Below are 22,094 nucleotides of genomic sequence, written 5' to 3'. Positions count from 1 at the left end.
TGTGAGTCTATCAGCATGCGAGATAGATAAGTAAGTTTCTCATTAAAGGATATGAAAGCATTGTGAAATACTTACCCAGATATTTCAAAAATTTGGAATTTACTCAGCAGGCAATCTGTCCATAGAATACAAATGAAAAGTGACCCCAAAGAGCTTGGCAACAGTCTGTGATGGTGATGCCACATCACATAAAACCACCTTTATCCCCAGCTTCCAAAAAATGTACATTTGGTAATTTCACAGCAATGTTCAGGGTCTGCAATTTTTGTGCTTAATGAAGGAGTGTGTTGTAGTGGAAATAGAAAAAAGTCTTTGGAGTGGGATTGACCTGAGTTCAAATGCAAACTCCTTCCTCTTATTATCTATGTTATTTTGGACAAGCCACTTAACCTCTCAGAGACTTACTTTCCTTCTTACCTTATAAAGTAATTGTAGGATTAAATGAGAAAAATAAGTATTTAAACACAGTTCATTAAATGTGATTACTTTCTTTCCTATGCTTACCAGTTCAAAATATAACTAAAATCCATTTTAACTGGCTCAAATCACCTAATGTTAAGGTTACACATGTTCTAATTAGCCAGTCACCCTCTGTGTTACAGGGAATCCTAATTCATTACAAAATGGGAAAATTCAAATACCTGGAAAGTAGAGTCTACTGAAAAAAATGCTGGCACAAATTTTCCTGTGATTGGAGACAGAAGCTGGCAATTAGCTCAGATGAAACAGTTGAATAAGGTAAGACATATTTCATTGTTTCAGAGGAAAAGGAGACTCTACCCTTAAAAGCCAACCTTACGGCCAAAGAAAATCAATTGATATGACAGCCAAATGAATAGAGGAAATCAGCTAGAAACAAAGAAAAAAGTTACGTTGCACTACCATAAAAACTCACCTCCAGAGCTGCCATCCTCACTACCTGGTTACTGTGGTAGAAGAAGTTTGGTAGGACATCAAAAATAGATGTTTCAGACAAGATGAGTTTCTGTAAGATAACACAGACAGGCTTAAATGGCCACAACATTCCTAGAGAAAATGTCAGTGGACACTATTTGGCATCTGAAGTATCTAATGAAACCTAAGACTTTTTCTATGAATGCCATGTATGAGTTTAACCTCTCTCCGTGCCTCAGTTTCCTCAGTTATGAAATTGGGAAAACAACATCTCCTATCCTCATAGGGCCATTGGAGGTTTATATGAGTTAATATATGTAAAATCCTAAAAATAATGTATTAACAACACATTAACTGTATGCTACTATAAGCAATTATGAATATTATACTTAATAACATATATCCATCTCACTTCCTAAATATTGTTTTATAACGCTACTATGGTAAACACTGTGGTTCCTAGATTTCAACTATGAATCAAGTAAGCAAAGAATCCTTCTTCCCCCTCTAATTCCCCAGAAGGAAATCTTAGAGAAAGCCTGATGATTCCCCTGGCCAGATAGAACATTATCCTTGTTTTCAAGTAGAAAAATAGAAAGTCATCCCTGAGAAAACAATGTTATTTAAAAAACCAATAATCGAGGTATTACCAATTAATAATAAAATTAGCCAGTACTCTATTACAAATATTGCCTTTTTATACAGCATAATAGTATTAAAATAAAAAGAAAATGAAATGATATTTAAAAAGCTTTGCCTCCAGAAGAATAACAAGTGCCTATTTATACATCTGGTTCAGTATCAGAAATCAACTGGTGATGCCACTGAATTCTGGCCTAGAATACTTTCTAGCTAAAAGTATAAGAGGTAATGACTTCAAAAGGACACTTCTGTCAAGACAAGACTATCTGACTTTTAAGCAAAACACAATTCTAACAGCATTTACATGGAAAAAATATTCATAAGGTTTTTTAGAAAGTCAAGGTATGAAACTTCACTGCATTGAAAATCAAAAGTGATTGGCTGATTGATTACGTTATGCCTGCAGATGAAGGGGGAAGGAGGGCAGAGTGATAGAAAAGGGGTATATATTTATTTATACCTGCAAGTTCTCAATGCAAAACTGATGTCCATACATGTCAATAGCTGATAGGAAGATAGACTCGACTTGGTTATGGCGAAGCTCATATGATGGTAAATGGGAGGCAATAAGAACCTAGAGTGAGAGCGAAATAAGAGGCATAAGTTCCTCAGGGAGTGATTATTCTAGGCTCCTATTAGGCAGCCCTGATACAAAAGCAATAAATATAAATCTGTAAGTGCAGGCATCAAAGATAAAACAGACCAAGTAAAACAACTTCTAGGTCCTGTAACATAAAGCCAATGTCACCAAATACTGAATCTCAATGGACTCTCACCATGATTTGCGTTGTGGGCAATTTCCCAAGGGGACAGGGGGAGAGAAAACAGCTTCAATCAAGTTCCATCAGTGCATGTGATTTACCATTGCAAAGCTGCTAGTCCTGGGGACTGCATGACTAGCTGTTAATTGGGAATCAGGTCTGGCAGGAAGCAGCTGTGGGGAAAGTGGTTGCAGCAGAACTAGGCTTTTACCACTCGGAAGTAGAAAGACAGACCAGGAAAAGCTGCTCCGACAGTCCCACATACTCAGCACCAAGAAGAAGTCGTCAGGAAGTAACACCAGTGTGTGTGAGGGGCAAAAAGAGAGAAGGCAGTGTCACAAACAAATACACCGGGACATGGTGGGACCTGAATACCCTCAGCAGGTCACTGAGAGGTTCAATAACTCTGATTAGTTCAGTGACATGGATACAACTGTAGAGAAAGCAGAAGGTCACTGAATGGCTTCAAATGCTGCTTCCTTGTCAATGCCCATGCATTGAAACATAAAGGGTGCGCCAACTCTGTGCTTCCCTGCTGAAACCTTTTGGAATGGAAATGAGGACTGCAGTGTGAAACTAACTGGACTTCTCTGGGGTTGTTCTGATTGCTGGAACTTAAGATTCACTTCATTATCTTTTTATTTTCCACACTTGCTTTCTCCCCATACACTTAAGTTTTCATATGCTTCAAATGACCCTTTTGAGAAGTCAGAAGTATTGAGTCTTTCTCCTTTCCTCCACCTGATCCTGGTTTACTATCACAGGGCTACTAGGGAGGGAAGGGGGTGACACCAGGATTTTATTATGGGGAACGGGCTACTATGTATAGAGAATCAATGTTAAACTTTTCCCTTCTCTTTTAAAAACATATACCACATGAAAATATTTGTTTGGAGGGCAATGCGAAATTTGCAATGGAAAACCACATGATCTTCATAAAGTAACTGAGTAAAAGCTCACTGTGTCAAGGACTACCCAACCAAAGAAAACCATTCCTCTATCATAACCAACAAATGCCCTTACCTGGCGTGCTCGAAGTGCCACTTTAGCATTGGTGGTCTTACTGAGTTGAGTCAGCTCTGTGAGGATATTTAGCAGTTCATCAGTAAGAGTAGGGTCCCGGCCACACAGTTGATCCTAGTTGTTAACATGAAAAAGAACATCCACATCTACTTTTAAAAGAATGGAAGTTCTTTATAAAATGGGGAAAGAGAATAAAAATGATAGACAAAGCTGGATTAATAAGAAAATGCAAACTATTATTATTTTTATCCTAAATAACATGGTTATGGAGATTTCCAGAGGAAGCTGCTGCTAAGGAGAAGCTGCCAAAATTCCTCATTCAGATTCAGAATTCCTAATGTATTTCTTTATAAATCAACATTACACTTTTAACATGTAGTAGAAATCAGGACAGACCACTGAAAGGGGTCAAGGAGATTCTGAGTAAGAAATAACAGATCTCAAAGTATTGAGATTTTAAATAATATAGGGACTGAACTAGCCTTCCTGCTCCCTCTCCCACTTTTGGAAAGAAGGTAATATACAGTACAAGGAACAACTCTTGGTGGTTTTCATTCCACAAACCAAATGTTCAGATCCCAGGAGGGTAAAAACAGAAACATAAGAGCAAATTATTCACTAATAAGTACACACTAAAAACACCATCTCATAGTCTGGCAATTTGGCATCCAGCATTTAGCTCCTCACTATACTAAGAATCACTCTACTATATCGAAACATGGGCAATCCTACCTCAGTTAGAGAGAAAAAATGAGCTCCTACCATAGAAGAGCTCATTACCTGAACCCTGTGATTCTGAAAAACACAGTAGGTTAAGAAATCCCCCACCCATTGTGTTACTGTCCAAGATGGCCTTAACGAGAATCTCCTTAGCTTCACTCAAATTTACCAGCTTTTCCTTGTTTCTAGGCCTTGACCTCCCTCACCGTGGCCCTTAAGGATCCAGATAGAACACACTCCACCTGGCCTCAAAAGGAAACTTAGAGGAGATATCATGTAATTGACATATCCCACTGCTTGACCTTCCCCTCGAGTACTTTTCTATTAGATCATCTCAGTTCTTAAAAACACGTCTGATTCAGCGGAGTTGAGCCCTCTCTTTCTCCCCTATTGTGATAGGCTTCTAGTCTCTCTACAAAAATAACCTTCTGGTCTCTCTCTTCTCTGTTGCATAGTTTTGAATAAAGTCCTCCTTGCCTGTTTCAAATTGTCCAATTGTGAGGCTTTTTCTTTGACAAACACCAAGGTTAAAATTCAGTATTGGGTCCTTTCTCTTCTAAAAATTAAAAAAAATCCTAACATATTTTGAGAGAAAGATTTCTTCTGGAGTCCAGTGATGTCAGATTACTCATTAAATTTACCTATTATTCATGTAAATTTCACCTAAGCTGATAAAACTGCAAAAGTCATTTTTAAAATCCAGTTTTTAGAAATGTTTTTGTCCTTTATGAATTTTACAGAGCTATTTGTAGCAGTAATTCTTAATATCATGCCATATAAAATATACACGTTTAGGTATAGTTCCCTTTACTTGGAGTTTGAAATAACTGCCTTTATACTTTAGTGAACCTTTATTCTCCCACAAAAATGAATAAGACACAAAACAGTACAAGCTCCCAAAGGTCCATACTCTTGTTGCTTTTTAATCTTGTCTCCACCTTGATTATCAGCCCTTTATCTGAAATCTCCATTTCACACTTAACAGTCTCCATCTCAGGAATACTCTTTTGTAGTTCTTTGTTACAGCAATACAAATAAAAGCTTGCGACTCCTGGCCTTTGGAACCGAAATAATTTACCAAAACGCTTTTCCAAAACCACTACCATCTTCCATGAGACAAAGTAAATACTTCTGAAATATTCCACACCATTATACTAGGAAGAAGCTTTTCAATTATTTTAAAGCAGAAAATACTTTTCAGTTCCCTAATCCACCAACCACAGGTTTGCTCCAAGTGTCCAGAGTCATAAAACACAAGACAGAAATTAAGGAAGTACAAGTATTGCTTTAACCCATTTAAGGCAGGGAATTCACTTGTCTGACTTGGTAGAAAAGCTGTGAATATAAGTCCAGGTTCTGTTGAACACAGCCATGGACTAGAGGACTGGGTCCACTTTCCTAGGGCATGAAAGCAAAGAAGAGGTGAAAAATGCAATTAAGTCTCATTTTTTGCTGAAACCTAATGAGCAAAATAGAATTTCATATAAAATCACTGAAGACAAGACAATAAAAAGACAGGAGGGAAGTATAGATATATTACAGTGGATAGGGAAACCAAGATGTTTTCCCCCCCTAAATCCCTCTTAACCTAATGTTCCTAATAAATGAAACATACTCCTTTCTGGGATACTTACTTCAGCTATCAGAATGAGCCATTGAGAGATCTAAAAACATAAGACATGTCTTGGGTAATACCTTAATTCAGCCACTCTGCAAATAGCCAGACTAAAGTCTAAACATTAAAAACAAAAGCTGACGTGATAAAATAAGAACGTTCACTAGTCACCTTCCCTTTAAAGGGAAAACATATGGAATGTTTTCCCTTTAAAGGAAGTCCAGGTTTACCTTTTGAGATTAAACTTAAATAAAGAAAAATGGAGTTACCATCTTGCCAAACTACAGATTTGTTCTAATTTAAAAAACAAAACAAAGTAAAACATGCAAAATCACTTTTTTTTCCAAAACCACTTTTTTCATTTCATCTTCCCACTGTGAGAGACAGGAAGTGAGGAAACAGGTAAGAAAAACAGTATCTGTAAGAAAAGTGAACTATGGAGATTAGGAAAATAATAGTGAAGTAATTATTCTTTCACTATCACAGTTGATAATCTTCCTTGGGGCCCCCTGTGATAAAGTACAGAAGACCATTCTGGGATGGGAAGTATCAAACACAGTATTAATAAACCACTACATTTCCATTAGTTCATCATGGCTTGGAAATTTTCCATTCAAATATGCTTTTCTCCACTGTCATCATTAGTTCTTAGAAAAAGACTGGCAATAGAAAATTATGGGTAGGGCAACCTTCTCAACTCTCTCTTGTCCTTTCCCTAGACATAGTTCAGGTCCTGAAAGAAACCACCAGAGACAGAGGTTCATCTTGTTCTTAGAATTGCCCATCCTAAGATGCAGACATCCAGCAGAAGTATATAGCCCTTTTCCTAGAGGCAGGCTTCCTTTGGGTAACCGGACAGTCCACCATCACCATCTAATCCTGGTGAACATTTTGTAACAATCATATTAGCTATTGGTTATATCAGATGTGTTTCTTCAACATAAATAATTTCATTTAAAGAGGCTACCTATTGATTTTGAGATTACAGGTCACTTTCATAAATCTGCAGGCCAAATGATTATTCAGCATTGGTTAAGTAATTTCTTGCTTTTGTTCTTGATCTGGATGGGAGCTAACTATAGGCTATATCTCAGATCTGGGGAAATATAACAAATATGCTTAAATGCCAAAATCATAGCCAAAGTTAAACAACTAACTGGCAGAAAAGCCCAAAGTATTCCAACTTCATCTTAGCACCCTAGGCTAATTTCTAAGCTCTTTCCTATAAAATTAAATTCAATAAATAAGAGTTTTTTTTTAAAAAATAGAGGTATTATTGGCCATCTAGATTTTTTTTTCTAGTTGTGGCTCAATGTTTGTTATGTGGAAGAAATTTGACAGGACGTTAGCATTCTACTTGATATTTTGCTTTAAAGCTAGGGTAAAAAATTAGAAGAAATTGTCTCAAGAGTCCTTGAGGCAAGTCACCACTAGGCAAGTTATGCTAACACCTGGAGGGGATGAATGACCTCTTCCAACTGGAGCAGTCCGATATCCTATAACCCTGATTCTCAGAAGTCTGATTTTCTTGATCTCTTTTTCCAGGTTGAAAAGTCATAGAAATGATCACCTACTCAGTTAACTACACCATCAACATTCCTCCTTCTAGAAAGCAGACTGGAATGCAGGACACATAATCATCAACCAGGAAGCCAAGGTAAGCAAAGAAAGGATGAGCAAAGAACACAACTGGGAAAACCAAATGCCTGTAACATCTGTACGAGACAGTAAGACATCTGTAAAAGGCAGTAAGACCTACAGAAAAAAGTAATCCAAACAACCAAACTGGCTCTTACCCAGCTACTACCACCATTAATGCAGATACAGGGAGGTCTGACCATTACCAACGAAGAAAAGAGGAAAAATGTGTCTGGTTTTCAATAGTATCAGATAAGAAAGGAACAACTTCTAAGCTTTCATCTTTGCTCCTTAAGTCACAGCTAGGTGGCCCTTTTAATAGTATCAATTAACTTCTTGATTTCCAAATATCTAAGATAAGGATGAAAATATTTTAAAAGAAATTAATGACATGAAAGGCCAAGGATCCTACTTATTTTTAATGAGGTGTGTTTTGTTTTTTAAAGAAAAATGTAAAGATGACAAAATAAAGAAAAGGACAAATCTGTCTTACTGGTTCACATCTTCAACCTTCCTCTTCCTCCTCCTTCCTCCTCTCCTGTCCTATTTGTCCAAACCCAAACACTGAGAAACAGCTCTTTTCTTGAAAGAGCTCAGCTTGTGGGAAATAAAGTTTGGGTCCCATCCATGCAGGTAAGAAGTAATCAGGATGACAAGGTGGGAGAAAAAAAGAACAGCAGCAAGGCAGAGTCCCATTGGCTTCTGCCTGTCCTGACTGGCAAAAACAGAAAGCAAAGCCTTAAACCAGTTCTTTGACAGGGCCCAACGCCTCTGCAGTATCCCCCATGTAATTACACACTTGAGTGACTGGACTCTGAAGAAAATTGAAGGCCTGAGCTCCGAACAGCTGCCATTTTCTCTCTCCATCACACCAGCGTGATTACTTGAGAAATGAACAGCCCCGGCTCAAAGCTACTCCAGAATTCTCAGAGGAAATATGGCTCCGTGTTCCAATAATGAGATTCTTAAGGCAAGCGTTACTTACAATCACTCCACAAAAGGAGTGAGCCGAGCCCCTATATCTTACAAATTAGAATTTAAGAAACCAAGCGACAGTCTTGGACGATCATTATTCTTCTGCTGCTCCAAGGATTCTAGGTTTTGGTCTGTTTTCAGTGCAGAAAACTGTTAGGTCCTTAAAAAGATAATCATAATAAAATGAAAAACCTACCATAATTAGCTAACTATGAAGGCATATTCGACCCCATTTTAGATTCAAACCAATGGTTTATTCTACCCTCATGATTACCCTCTTCTGCCAGAAAGTCTTGGCTTTATCCAAATTAGAATTAACAATCTTTGCATTAAAATTTTCAAAACAGTGAGGGGGGTAGGGTGGTGGTGGTGGTGGTGGTCCAAGAGATTTCTCCTCTTTTGCTTGAGGAAAAAAAAAACAAAAAACAAAAAACATATATATATATATATATATATACACACACACACACACACATATATTATCTATCTATATCTATCTATCTATCTATATAGCAAATTGCTACAGATTATAGCAATTCTTTGCTGAAACCTGCTACTTGGGGAAGTTAAAATATTAAATAGTGCTGATATTTTCTTTCTTTCAAATGCATCTTCTGGTTTCCCCACCATCTAGCCATTCTAGGGTAGCAAAGGTAATAAATTCTCCCTATAATTATATATTTTAAAAAGTAGCTATTCTAAAAAACGTTATATCTTCTGGAGTTATCCAGCTAGGCATATAACTGAATGAGTGGCACTGCTGTTAACCAGAGACATGGCATAGATTCAGATTGTAGACAATAAATCCCCTATTACAATTTGAGTCAGATAGTTTCCCCCCATTCTGAATTATGAAATAAAAAGTAGCAGTGAGGATTTATGTTTTCTTTATTCCCCAAGAAGAAATGATGGAATTAAGGTATGAAGAATGCCAATTCCATAAAGGGACAAGAAACTCTAGAAGTGAAAAGACACTATAGTCCCCAAAAAAGACAAACATGCAGCAGTGAGGCAACTATTCAGGATCATGGGGTGGGGTACTCCAAGAATAGTCCCATTGTTCTCTGATTCCTAGAATTAACTCAGCCAGAAAGATAAGGGAGTGAAGGGCTTACAAATCATCTTTAAAAATCCTTAAATCAACAAAAATTCTACTCACTGGTCAAATGTACAGTCCCATTTACTTTTACCAGTCTTCCCTTCATTCCAACCTTCTACTAATTCTCGTATTACTGGGTTATAGGGAGAAAAAGCATGTATCTACTCGCAATACAATAATCAGATCTTAAATTTTCATGTAAATAAAACAAAAAGGGACCGAAGAAGTTGCAGAATAAATTGAAATTTCTTTGAGAGGGACACTACTGGATTCTAAAAGGATTTTTTCTTTTCTTTCTTTCTTTTTTTTTTTTCTTTTTTTAAAGTTTTGGACATCAGAGCCATTGCTTATATCCAAGGAACAAAAGAGAATTACAATGAAAATATACATTAGCTAGATAGGACTAAATTTTAAAGCTACTATCATGAGTGACAACAGGAATGGGGAAGCACAGTTCCTGTAAATGAAGTCTAGAGATGTGAGTTCCTGTGCATGATTATGTGCACAACAGTCAGAACAGACCTTTCCTAACTGGAGCAGGTGTCTTCAGGTCAAGGACAAGGACAAAAGTCAAGGACAGAGGTGGGTCTGAGAAACTGTTATTCTACAACCCAAATACCACTCAGCTCACCATTACAGAAGACAGTAGCTTTTTCCCTAACCATAGCCATCAGAAGATGCTTTTTGCATATTATCAACCACCCTCTCAAGTACTGAAGAATGGAACTCACAATGAGCATTGTGACGAGAAGATTCTTCTTGGTGACCTGAGCGTGAGAGAAGATGTAGTTCAGTACAGTGTTCATGTCACTCTTGTTCTCCTCCCGAAGGGCAAACACACATTTGTCATAGTGACCTGCAAGCAGCAAAAATAATTGGTCCTCTCACGTATGAATGTTCACATTTACAAGGTATTTGTGTAGGTTTTAATGTCTACAATTCTTCTGTTAAGCAATGAGAAGAAATATCTTTAGATGGATTTTTACAGAATTGGCAGTGTGGTTTAGTTAAAAGGAAGGCTGGCTGATACTTTATTTAATAGTTTTGCCAAAGGATACCACTGGGAGAAAGTAGGCAAAATGTGCAAGGGATCTCCCTATATTATTTCCCACAACTGCACAGGAATCTATAATTATACCAATAAAATTTTCAATTAGGAAAAAAAAAAAGGAATGCTGGACAAGGAGTCAGACAGTCTGAATATAAGAACTGGGCTCAAAGCCTAGCTCCATTACCAATTTACTATGTGCTCCTGGGCAAATCACTTTACCTCTCTGGGCTTTTATTTCATTATGCCAAAACAAACAAACAAAAAAACCCCACAAAAAACTGGGAGGAATGTACCTTAAAAACTGGAGGATTATGGACAAGTCCATGGCCCCTATACTCTACACTCTCTCATTTAGCTTTCTGGAATGATATTCTTAGAAGAAAGGGTAACTGCTGCTCAATTTAACTTGATAGTCTTTAAGTCTACCTCATCTTGAGATTCTGATTCCATGTATGATTCAACGAAAATACTTCATCTTAACTGGTAGGAACAATTCTAGCTAAAAAAAAAAAAACCTAAAAAGCAATAACAAAAATGCATCAAACTATCAATATCCCTAAGAAGTTGTGGCTGCTATCTCTGAAATCAACACTTTACCCTATAAATCCATGAAACAGCTAAACAATGCCGAGGAATTTCAAATCCAAATTAAGGCACAGATCAAGAAAAACTTGGCATTAAGTCAAAAGATCTGTAGGGACCACAGTCATGTATATGATCACTGGACTTTCATAAGGCCACCAGGTGCAGGTTAGTGCTGGGTAGGAGAGCTATGCTTTGTAACAGAAGCATAAGCTTCAGGTATACTACAGTACTATCCACCAAGGGATACAAGTAGATACAAGTAATATTCAGTTCTTTTGAAAACAGCTTACCTCAGAATTAAATTTCCAAGTAAAGAAGAATTAGTGTTTGATTATTCTCAAGGGTCAGAATTTTATGAAATAATGAAAATAATAAAGGATTATCATCTCAGTTCAGATTTTGAACTGAGTTACAAACCAGAACAGTGGTATCCAAACTGCACTACCACTGACTCCTAGATTACGAAGGACATTCAACCAGGGCAACTCTGCTTTAAATATCTGCTTTAAATATCAGACATAGACATAAAATTTTATTTCAAATAGAAACTACAATATGTTTAGTTTCTCAGTGAACTACAATATCTAGAGAACCATCAATTTCCCAAAAGACCCATTTAGAACAAAACAGAAGCTGTTTAAAATTGGTTGTCTTACTTAAACTCACATTTCTCCTTACCAAGACTAAGCTTCGAAGTGAAAGCAGAAATACACCTAGAGAACAAGAACTATTAGGATCAGGGGAAATAAAGAGAATATATTCACTTGATGGGGGGGGGGGGAGGACTCAAAGCAGAAACAAAGCACAACACAAAGTGCTCCCATTGTAAAAAACTTTATTGTACACTGAACTAAATATTTTCAAGTGGTTTAAAGGGGAAATTTTAGGTATGTTACTAGAACAAACAGTTTTTTAAAACCACAGGACTGTTACAACACAGTGAACTCAAACTATGGACTACAATTAACAGTATAATAATACTGTTTCATCAATTGTAACAAAGGTGCCACACTAATGCAAAGTGTTATAATAGGGAAACTGTATGTGTGCGAGGGAGAGTATTTTTTGTACTTGCTGCATGATTTTCCTGTAAACTTACAATTTCTCCAATAAAAAAACTTTTTTGTAAACTATACAGAAGAGTGTATAAAACATATACTAACAGTTGAAATAATAAACATTTACATTACTCCCATATATCTTAAGAAATAGAACCACTTTAGTACCTTAGGAAGCCCTTATGTGTTTCTCAGAGATAACCATTAAGCTAAATTTTATATTGATCACTCGTCTGCTTTTCTTTACATTTACCACTAATGTACATACAGTCTGATTTGTTAATCACTTTTCTGCTTTTCTTTGCATTTACCACCAATGTATGTATAGTTTGATTTTTCCTGTTTTTGAATTTGATAAAAATAGAATCATTCTGTATGGATTCTCCTGTAACTTGTTTCTTGAACTTGACATTATGTTTTTGAGATTCATACTTCTTGTTCATGTGTGTTCTGTAGTGCATTCATGTGCACTGCTGTATACTAATTCACTGTAGAAATACACCAAATTCAATTACCTGTTCTACTGCTGGATATTTGGATTGTTTCCTGTCTTTTTTTAACAATTATGAATAATGCTGCCACAAACATTCTTGCATATATCTCCTAGTAAATTCATGTAAGAGTTTCTCTATAGTATATTTCATGCAGGACTGAAATTGCTAGGCTGAAGAATATAAATAAGTTCAACTTTATTAGCTACTGACAAATCGTTTTCCACAATGGTTGTACCAATTTACACCTACACCAGCAATGGAAGAACATGGTCTGACTTTTTAATTTTTGCCAAACGATAAATGAATCTCACTGTGGTTTTGGTTTGCACTTCTCTGATTACTGAGATTGAGCATTTTTTCATAAATTTAAGGATCATTTATGTTTTCTCTTCTGTAAAATGTCTTTATCTTTTGTCCATTTTTATCCATTAGGTTGTCTTTAGTTATTGATTTATAGCAGTTCTCTGTATATTCTATATCCTAGTCCTTTGTTAGTTGTATGCTTTGTAAATATCTTCTCCTACTTTATGGCTAGTATTTCCAGTCTCCTTATGATATCTTTTGATGAAGTGTGGTAGAATTAATCAGTTATTTCCTTTATAGCTTGCATTGCTATGTCTTGTATGACAAGATCTTTCCTACCCTGAGGTAATGAGTATATTCTCCTATGCTGTCTAATAATTTAATAATTTCACCTGGAGTAAGTTTAAGTCTTTAATTCATCTGGAATTGATTTTTGGTACACAGATTCTATGGTACAGACCCAATTTCTTTTCTTTTTCTGTTTTTATTTTTGAAAAAGGATAAACCTGTATCCCAGTATTATTTATTGAAAAGTCTATCCTTTCCTCATGATCTATAATGCCTGTTCTGTAATAAATTAAGTTTTCACATATGTACAGAACTGTTTTGGGGCTCTCTATTATGTTCCATTGGTCTATTAATCTGTCCCAACACCAATATCAAAATCTGGAAGTTAATATGGATTTGTTAAATCTTGATGTTAGATTAGACAAATTCCTTTACCTTGTATTACTTTATGAGTATCTCAGTTAATGCCAGACTTTTTTCTTTCATATAAATTTTAGAATCAGTTTGACAAATTCCATGAAAAAATCCTAGTAGGACTTTTATTGGAACTTCAGTGAATCTAGAAAAGAATTTAGGGAGAATTGACACCTTTGTAATAGTGTAAATTCCAACCCAAGATTTTGATACAGCTCCATTTATTTAGATCTTCTTCATTATTGTTCACTAATAATTTTTCAAATAGGCTTGCACATTTTTTATTAGGTTTATTCCTTGATATTTCATATTTTTGGTTGTTATTTGTAAGCTATTTGGTTGCTCTACTGTAAAAACTGTAGCTGAATTTTGTATGTTGATTTTTGTCCCCAGCAACCTTGTTAGACTCTCTGTGGATTCTTTATGGCTTTCATGTCCAACAGTAGCAGGTTTGTTTTCTTATTCTTTTCTAGTCTCTACACCTTTTACTTTTTTTTCTTGTCTTACTGCACTGGCTAAGACCTCCAGTAAAATGGTGAATAGGAGCAATGATTGGCAGTGTCTTTGTCTTCTTCCTAATTTAAAAAAGAATGCTTTCAATGTTTTACCACTATGTATGATGTTTCCTGCAGATTTTTTGTGGGTGTCCTTTATAAGATTAAGGAAGTTCCTAGTTTCATTTCTAGTTTCCCAACAGTTATCATGATGGATGTTAAATTTTATCAAATTATTTTAACCGCATCTTTTGAGATGATGACTATGTCTTTTACCCCTTTAAACTATCACATGGTGAATTACTTTAATTGATTTTCCCAACATTAATGAACCTTGCATTACTGGGATAAACCCAGCCTTGTTGTGATATATTATTTTATACATCACTGCATTCAGTTTGCTAATATTTACTTCAGGATTTTTGCTATTCCTGAGTGACAAAGCCATCCTTTAAAGGAGACAAAAGGGACCCAAACAGATAAAAGAAATTTTAGGTAATGTTCAAATTCTGTGGTGTTTCATTGCCATCTTGTGGCAGTAAGCAATACCAGCAGTGCATAAATTTAAACTCTCATCCTAGGTATTTCACACTTAGAGGCTGTATACATCATTTAGCGAGGCTCTTCAGAGAAAGCCAGGGATAAATTCCACCTAAATGATACACAGAAAAGTACTAGAAAATCTGAGCCCTTCCCCGATGACTCTGGTTCAATCCATGGATTAGCTGCTGAGAGGCAAGTCCTTCAGATATAGGTTTCTCAGTTTCAGTCTAGTTATGACTCAAGTCTCACTATACAAGGTCAAGAAGATGTCAACAGGTAATTCTAATCTCTTCTGGAAAAATTATCCCAGCCCTTTCCAAGAAACACATTGGATTGACAATCTCATCAAGTTGAGTTTTGTTGTTTTCTTTCCTCAAAGCTAGTGGGATATAGAGGTTTGGTTTTTAAGGGAGTAGGGAAAAGAGGAAGAGTTTGTTAGTGGGAAGTGTTGGTTACAAGATAAACTGGCTTAGCTGTTGGACAGTACTATAGGAATACTTTGGGTTGGTCATCAAAATGAGAAGCTTTCTCAGACAGACAGTCCTAAGGAAGAGGCTTACCATTCTGGAATTGAGTTTCCACTCGCAGGTACTGCCGGAGCAGATCCATCACCACTGCCTTCATATGGCCTCGGATGCCACTTCGGTACCTAGGCAAATAATAAAAGGTTCCAGTGAAAAAAAGTCATAGGCCAACACTAATAAATAATAAGCCCAGAAGCTAAATTTATTTTCTAGACATCCCACTGAACTCTTCTCCCTTGAATTCAGGGAAAGACCAGGACCAGCCTAGAATTAACTAACCAAATTAATTCAAATTCAAAGCCTAAAGGAAATTTGGTTATAGACAAGATTTTTTAAAAACGAAAACAGGAGAGAAAAAAGCAAAACCTAAAAAGCATCATAGCCTTACCTAATAGCATCCTGATTCAGTTCCTATTGCTAAGTTTCCATTATTGCCACACCCTTAAAATGGCTAAGGGATATATAAAAGAGTTATTAAGTAAGTATCTTAAAGTTGAAAATTCTCTGTGAATATCCATCCGTCTAGTCCAACAGTCAGCAACAACATAAGCTAAGAAGAATAAATGTCATACTGAGCCCTGTGCTAGAAGAAAATTAAGAGCTTCATCCCAATTACAAGGAAACAAAAATGACAAAATTTCTATGGTTTAATAATTGACAGAAAAAGATGTAGAATAGAAAGAAGTCATCAGAAATACTGAGCATGAGTGTTAGCTCACAATTCTAAGGTTTTACTGGTACTTTCTTATTTACCTAAGTCAAACCTGATGTAAATCTCTTCATGGCTAGTAAAAGAAAAGAAAGTATAGGGATAGATGGGTTGAGGAATCTGGAGTTACATGTAATTACCTCTGTACCAGCTGTACAATGCTCTGAGTGTTCATAAAGAAGACTTCCCGTTCAGATTTCCGGTTCAATGTGGCTGCATGGCTATCTAGGATGTTGGCAATCTAAGGCATAAGAAGGAAAAACGAAGACCAACTCAACAAAGGGACCCAAAACATTAGCTTCTATACATCATCACTAGGAATCTTCTTGGTTATAACATGACAATTGCTATCTTTCAAATGCTGGTAGCAGCTAGAAGTTACAGGGCATAGTTTAGGGGCTTATGTTAAATAAGTAAGCAACTTTTATCCCTCCACCCTTTCCCAGATGAACTTGTGATTGCAAAACAAAAGCTACCATCATATCAGAGGCTCTGATAGGCAAGGTATGTTTAGGGTCAAGGTCCAAACTTGACAGGCCACTTGCCAAGCTTTACTCCTTGCATGTATATTTGCTTGCTTGTAAATAGGCAAAGGGTAAGCATGTTCCTGAGGTACTAAAGAAGTCTGATAAAATGACAAATATGCCTCTACTTTAAATTTGATAAACTACTTCTAATTAGGGCATAGCTCAAGGACTAAGCTATATAGACTGCATAGTAATGTTTTTCTCGTAACCACAGAAACTTTACATTTCACATGTAGTATTTTCATTATTGTGCTTGTATCCTAAGGTAGTTTTGTGAGGAGTACAAAGCTTCAAATGGCAAAAGTGAAACATCCAGACAGTAAGAAGGATCCAAACAGGGAAGAATCCTATAATATGAAATCAAGTACTGGTAGCCAATGGAAAACACTGATAGTGTTACCCTATAAATACCTGCTGGCTGGGAAACTGACAGAGGACTGATGTAATGTTGCTAGCATACTGAGCCATTTCCTTCTTGATAGATTTCTCCACATTAGGGGGGATACGGCCAGAGACACTGGTCATGATATCTTGCAATTCTAGGAGAGGCAGGGAGGGATCTCTGAGGGTCTTCATCAACCTTTCTACCCAGTCTTTTACCTGAGGAGAAGGAAATAAAACAGAATCAAGACAAAGTTAACACAATCCCCAAAATAAAATGACAAATATGAATTCACATGATTTAGCACTTTGAAACTGCAATATAAGCCTCTAAATAAGCACTACCCTTGTTCTCTGGTTTAAAAGGGAGATAAAAGACTGAGATAAGCATGAAGGATTTAAAGACTTCAGGAGAATTCCAGGCCAAACAGCTCTCTTTCACTCCCTCTAAAAAATACTTATAAGACTTTAAACTATCTTGAAAAATAGGTACCCCACTTGTACATCCCTTCCCCAAAAGAAATGATTCATACCCTGCTGCTAAAGAAAGGATCTGGAAGGCAGTATCCATTCATTACATTGACCAGATTATCCAGGACATAGTGGAAAACTCGGTGGAGCTTCTCGCCTCTGAGTGCTGTGCTCTGGATCCGTGGCAGACTACCCGTGTGAAGCTCAGCCTGTTAACCCCAACAAGAAATGAAGTCATCTACGATCTTCTATTAAAGATACAAACACCATTGCAACTTAAAGTAATTAATTCAAAATCCAAATATCCCTTTACCACACCCAGCTACCAGGAGATGGAGGAAGCATGATGAGGAAATTCCAGAACCTCAGTATGCTACTAACTTTTGCAATTCTAATTCTAGTTCCATAATACTTTAGGCACAAATAAAAGGCATGTGATCAAGAAATAAAGAGCTTAAGAAAAAACTGGTAAACCAGCACTGAAATCACTTGCCTCTCTAAACAAGCCTTCAGCTCTTAGAATACAATATTCAGAGTACCTTCCTACTCACCTGCTGGACCTTGCTGGGGTTGTCTAACTGCAATTTGGCTATTACACAGCCAGGGTCAAGAGCTGCTCCAGGCCGCTTGACATAATGGATACAGCCAGACTCTGCAGCTGTTAAGGTCATCACCATCTTCATTACCTACAGTGAAAAATAAAGTAAATTAGAATCTGGAATCTGCCCTCTCTTTGCACAGATGAATGGTTTTAGAGGTAAGTTTCTTCTTCAGCATCTAAGAACAATACCACTGCTAAGAATATACCCTAAAGAATTGAAAGCAGACACTCAAACAAGTTATCTGCATACTGATGTTCATAGACCATTATTCACAAGTGCCAAAAGGTGGAAGCAACCCAAGTGCCCAATAACAGATGAATGCATAAACAAAATGTGGTGTGTGTGTGTGTGTGGGTGTATAATGGAATACTATTTGGCCATAAAAAGGAATGAAGTTGATGCGTGCCATAACATGGATGAACCTTGAAAACATCATGTTGCATGAAATAAAGCAGACACAAAAGGACAAATATTGTACAATCTCAATTATATGAGATAATTAGAATAAGCAAATTCATAAAGTAAGAAACTAGAATACAGGTTACCGGTGGCTAGATAAGGGTGAGGAATGGGAATGAGAAGTAGTGAGGGTGGGGAATGGAATTCTGTACCATTCTATACCAATTAAGCATTAACTGGCACAGATTTCCCATTTGGGGTGACAGAAAAGTTTTGGTAATAGATGGTGGTAATAGGGGCCAACACTGTGAATGTGATTAATACCAGTGAATTGTATATCTGCAAGTGGATAGAATGAGAAGTTTTAAGTTGTATGAATATTTTACCAGAATAAAAAATGAAAACTTAGCACAACACCTAACACTCAATAAGTATTGAAGTATTGTTGCCTAATATCTATTTTTAGAGCTAGAGATTCCTCCATCAAAGAGAGCTTTCTATTTGTTTTAAAAATTTTAAGGTTCACAACCCAAATTAAACCAACTGATGCTCTTTCCTTTCTATTACTCCTCAGCCTTAGTTCATCCCAGCTAACTCTTTTCTTACCTTCCTTCCCAAGACCCAACAACCCACTCACCACCCTGACCTCAATCTCAGCATAGCACTGGCCAGCAAACACATGGCCCCCATCCTCCACAATGTACTGGATTAGCTTCCCAGCAGAAGGTGAGCGCATCACCGATGGGTCATTCTCCTTCTCAAACACACAAGTTTTATTGCCAATCGTGATCCGATATCTAGGAGATAAGCGGGAACATGTAAGCCAAAAAAAAAGCACCTCAGGACATAAAGGGGGAATGGTAGAATAATGTCAACCTTAAAAAAAAAATTTCTAAACTTTATCTTACCCACATACATAGAGGATATTTATTGCATCATTGTTTACAATGCCAAATAAACAAAATGTCCTTCAATAAGGATCAGATTAAATAAATTATGGTACATCCACATAACGGAATATTATAAGACCATTACAAAGAAGAAGGCAAATCTATTTAAAACAGAAAAACATGGAGAAGATGGTCATGTTTTATTGCTAACATTTCTTGAACCTTTATTATATCCCAGATAATGTTCTAAGCACATTACATGTGTTAATTCATTTAATTTTCACAACACTATGGGGTGAAACAGCCTATAAGATATGTTAAGTGGAAAAAAGCAAGGTGCAAAACTGTGTTTGATGAAAGTTTTTTTAATTCCTGAATGTATTTAAAAGAAAAACAAAGTATGTACATAAATCTAACTTGCATATGCACACAGAATTTCTAAAACAATATATAAGAAACTGTTACAGCTGTTGCCTCTAAAGGGGAATTTATTTCTACTGTCTACTGTATCAGACTGGTAGAGATATGTTTTTAATTGTACAATTTTATTTTTTTTTAATTAAAAAGGAGAACCAAAAAAGGCACTGAAAAATCCTGAGAGTAACTTTCAAGAACAAATGTTTTTAGAGTGGACCTCAAACAGCCACTCACCTATCTACTTCCTCCTTCATGTATGTGGTATAGCTGCTGCCATCATAGGACAAGAGCAGCCCTCCATCACTCAGACGATGCACATCTACTTCCACACATGAGCCATTCATGATCACCACATAGGAGTTGGGGGACTGTCGAGTAACCTGTAGGCAATGTGACCAAAAGGGATAAGTCAGTGTGTCCCTTTCAGGTAGAACTCCAGACAAAATTTCAATACTTCAAAAATAAATGTAAAAAAGATCTGTCAGAACCCAGGGGAGTGAATCTCCCTGGCAACGTGGAATATGACTCCCGGGGAGGAATGTAGACCTGGCATCGTGGGACGGAGAACATCTTCTTGACCAAAAGGGGGATGTGAAAGGAAATGAAATAAGCTTCAGTGGCAGAGAGATTCCAAAAGGAGCCGAGAGGTCACTCTGGTGGGCACTCTTACGCACACTTTAGACAACCCTTTTTAGGTTCTAAAGAATTGGGGTAGCTGGTGGTGGATACCTGAAACTATCAAACTACAACCCAGAACCCATGAATCTCGAAGACAGTTGTATAAAAATGTAGCTTATGAGGGGTGACAAGGGGATTGGGAAAGCCATAAGGACCACACTCCACTTTGTCTAGTTTATGGATGGATGAGTAGAAAAATAGGGGAAGGAAACAAACAGACAAAGGTACCCAGTGTTCTTTTTTACTTCAATTGCTCTTTTTCACTCTAATTATTATTCTTGTTATTCTTGTGTGTGTGCTAATGAAGGTGTCAGGGATTGATTTGGGTGATGAATGTACAACTATGTAATGGTACTGTGAACAATCGAAAGTACGATTTGTTTTGTATGACTGCGTGGTATATGAATATATCTCAATAAAATGAAGATTAAAAAAAAAAAAAAGATCTGTCAGAGAAGAAGGAATTCATGGGAATGGCTCAATCCTGCTGCAATCAAATAGGCTACCTTAGTTGTTTCTCCCTGTTCTTGTTGTTACTCCCCTCTTACTTTACTTCTAGGTTATTTATGTGAAGTTTAGGAATAACTAAAAGATTTTCATAGAATCATCAAATACAGCTTCAGGCTATCAACATAAATAATGACTTTAATTTTACTAATGCCCCAGCCCAATAAAACAAACTTTCCCCCTTGCCTCTTGACCTAAAGAAAGAAAGCTAATAAAGAGACGCAAAAATAACGTACAGGTTTCATTGGGATTAAGCATACCTTAAGTACGTACTTGACTCCTTCATAGATAAGTTCAACATCTACCGTATTAAGAAGTGTATGAGCAGGAAGGACTTGACCCCTGAAAGAACAACAATTAAGAGACACTTACTGCCAAAAAGTTCTAAATGTTTATAAAGGATGTTCAAAGATTATTGGTTGTAGCATTTTGTAGAATATCACAAGACTGGAAACAACTAAATGGCTATCAGTAAAAGACTGATTACATAAATTATGGAAGAGCCATATAGTGAAATATTATGCAGTTATTATAAGGAAAGATGAAACCTTTAATGTACTGATATGAAACATTCTCCAAAATATACTGTTAAGTGAAAAAAGCAAGGTATAGAACAGTTTCAGAATATGCTACCATTTGTGTTTCTAAAAGGGGGAGGATGGGTAAGAAGAAACCAATATTACACGTATATGTTTACATAAATTTAGATTATTTCTGGAACATTATTTAAGAAACTAGTAACGCTGGTTGCCTATGGGAAGGGAATTGGTTTGCTGGGGAAGAGAAGTGAGAAGAGACTTTTCACTATTTACCTTTTTATGCCTTTTGCATTTTTAATTATGTGGATTATTAACTGTTCTGTTCTTAAAAATAAATAAAATTAAAACTTACAAAATTAATAAAACCCCAGTATAATCTACCGTTATCTACTCCTTTCAACAGAAAATTTACTTGGGGTCTTTAAAAAAAAAAAAAAAAAAAAAAGCATTAGGCCATGGCTGGGTAGAAAGGAAAAAGGAAGACATTACCAAGGAGGGAAGCATTATCAAGACAGACTTTTGATAGTAATAAAGAGGGAGTGATAAAGCAAGTATGACAATTTGAGAATCATCAGTGTACAGGTAAAGATATACAGAAATTATTTGTATTATCCATGCAACTCTTCTATATTTCCAAAATTATTTCAAAATAAGAATTCTAAAAATAAATTAAAAATAATAATTTTCCTAAAAAGACCTAGAGGGACATTGTACATAGCACATTTGTAAACCAGTAAGAAACCATTTAATGAGATAGAGATTGCACATTGAGAAACAGAAATAAGTAAAACTGGATTAGTAAAAAGGGTTTATGATAAAGTGTAGAGGGGGTTGAAAGTCACACTGAGTTGTT

At 36.4% G+C, this 22,094-nt stretch overlaps 1 protein-coding gene across 8 annotated transcripts in view; it reads right to left on the bottom strand.

Annotated features, from left to right (window-relative positions):
* ACACA (acetyl-CoA carboxylase alpha) overlaps positions 1–22,094 on the bottom strand; it is a 371,031-nt gene that overhangs the window by 127,589 nt on the left and 221,348 nt on the right. For all 8 annotated transcript variants that reach the window (XM_037808139.1, XM_037808140.1, XM_037808142.1 and 5 more), the window contains 12 exons: positions 20,963–21,044; positions 19,752–19,897; positions 18,857–19,007; positions 17,761–17,895; positions 17,272–17,418; positions 16,769–16,957; positions 15,971–16,071; positions 15,158–15,246; positions 10,099–10,223; positions 3,321–3,434; positions 1,997–2,110; positions 896–985 (listed from right to left, as the gene is read on the bottom strand). In XM_037808139.1, the coding sequence (XP_037664067.1) occupies positions 896–985; positions 1,997–2,110; positions 3,321–3,434; positions 10,099–10,223; positions 15,158–15,246; positions 15,971–16,071; positions 16,769–16,957; positions 17,272–17,418; positions 17,761–17,895; positions 18,857–19,007; positions 19,752–19,897; positions 20,963–21,044 (1,483 nt within the window). The remainder of the gene's footprint in view (positions 1–895; positions 986–1,996; positions 2,111–3,320; positions 3,435–10,098; positions 10,224–15,157; positions 15,247–15,970; positions 16,072–16,768; positions 16,958–17,271; positions 17,419–17,760; positions 17,896–18,856; positions 19,008–19,751; positions 19,898–20,962; positions 21,045–22,094) is intronic.

Source organism: Choloepus didactylus, chromosome 18 (assembly GCF_015220235.1).
Source record: "Choloepus didactylus isolate mChoDid1 chromosome 18, mChoDid1.pri, whole genome shotgun sequence".
NCBI lineage: Eukaryota > Metazoa > Chordata > Mammalia > Pilosa > Megalonychidae > Choloepus > Choloepus didactylus.
This window is presented reverse-complemented; position numbering and strand designations above follow the sequence as displayed.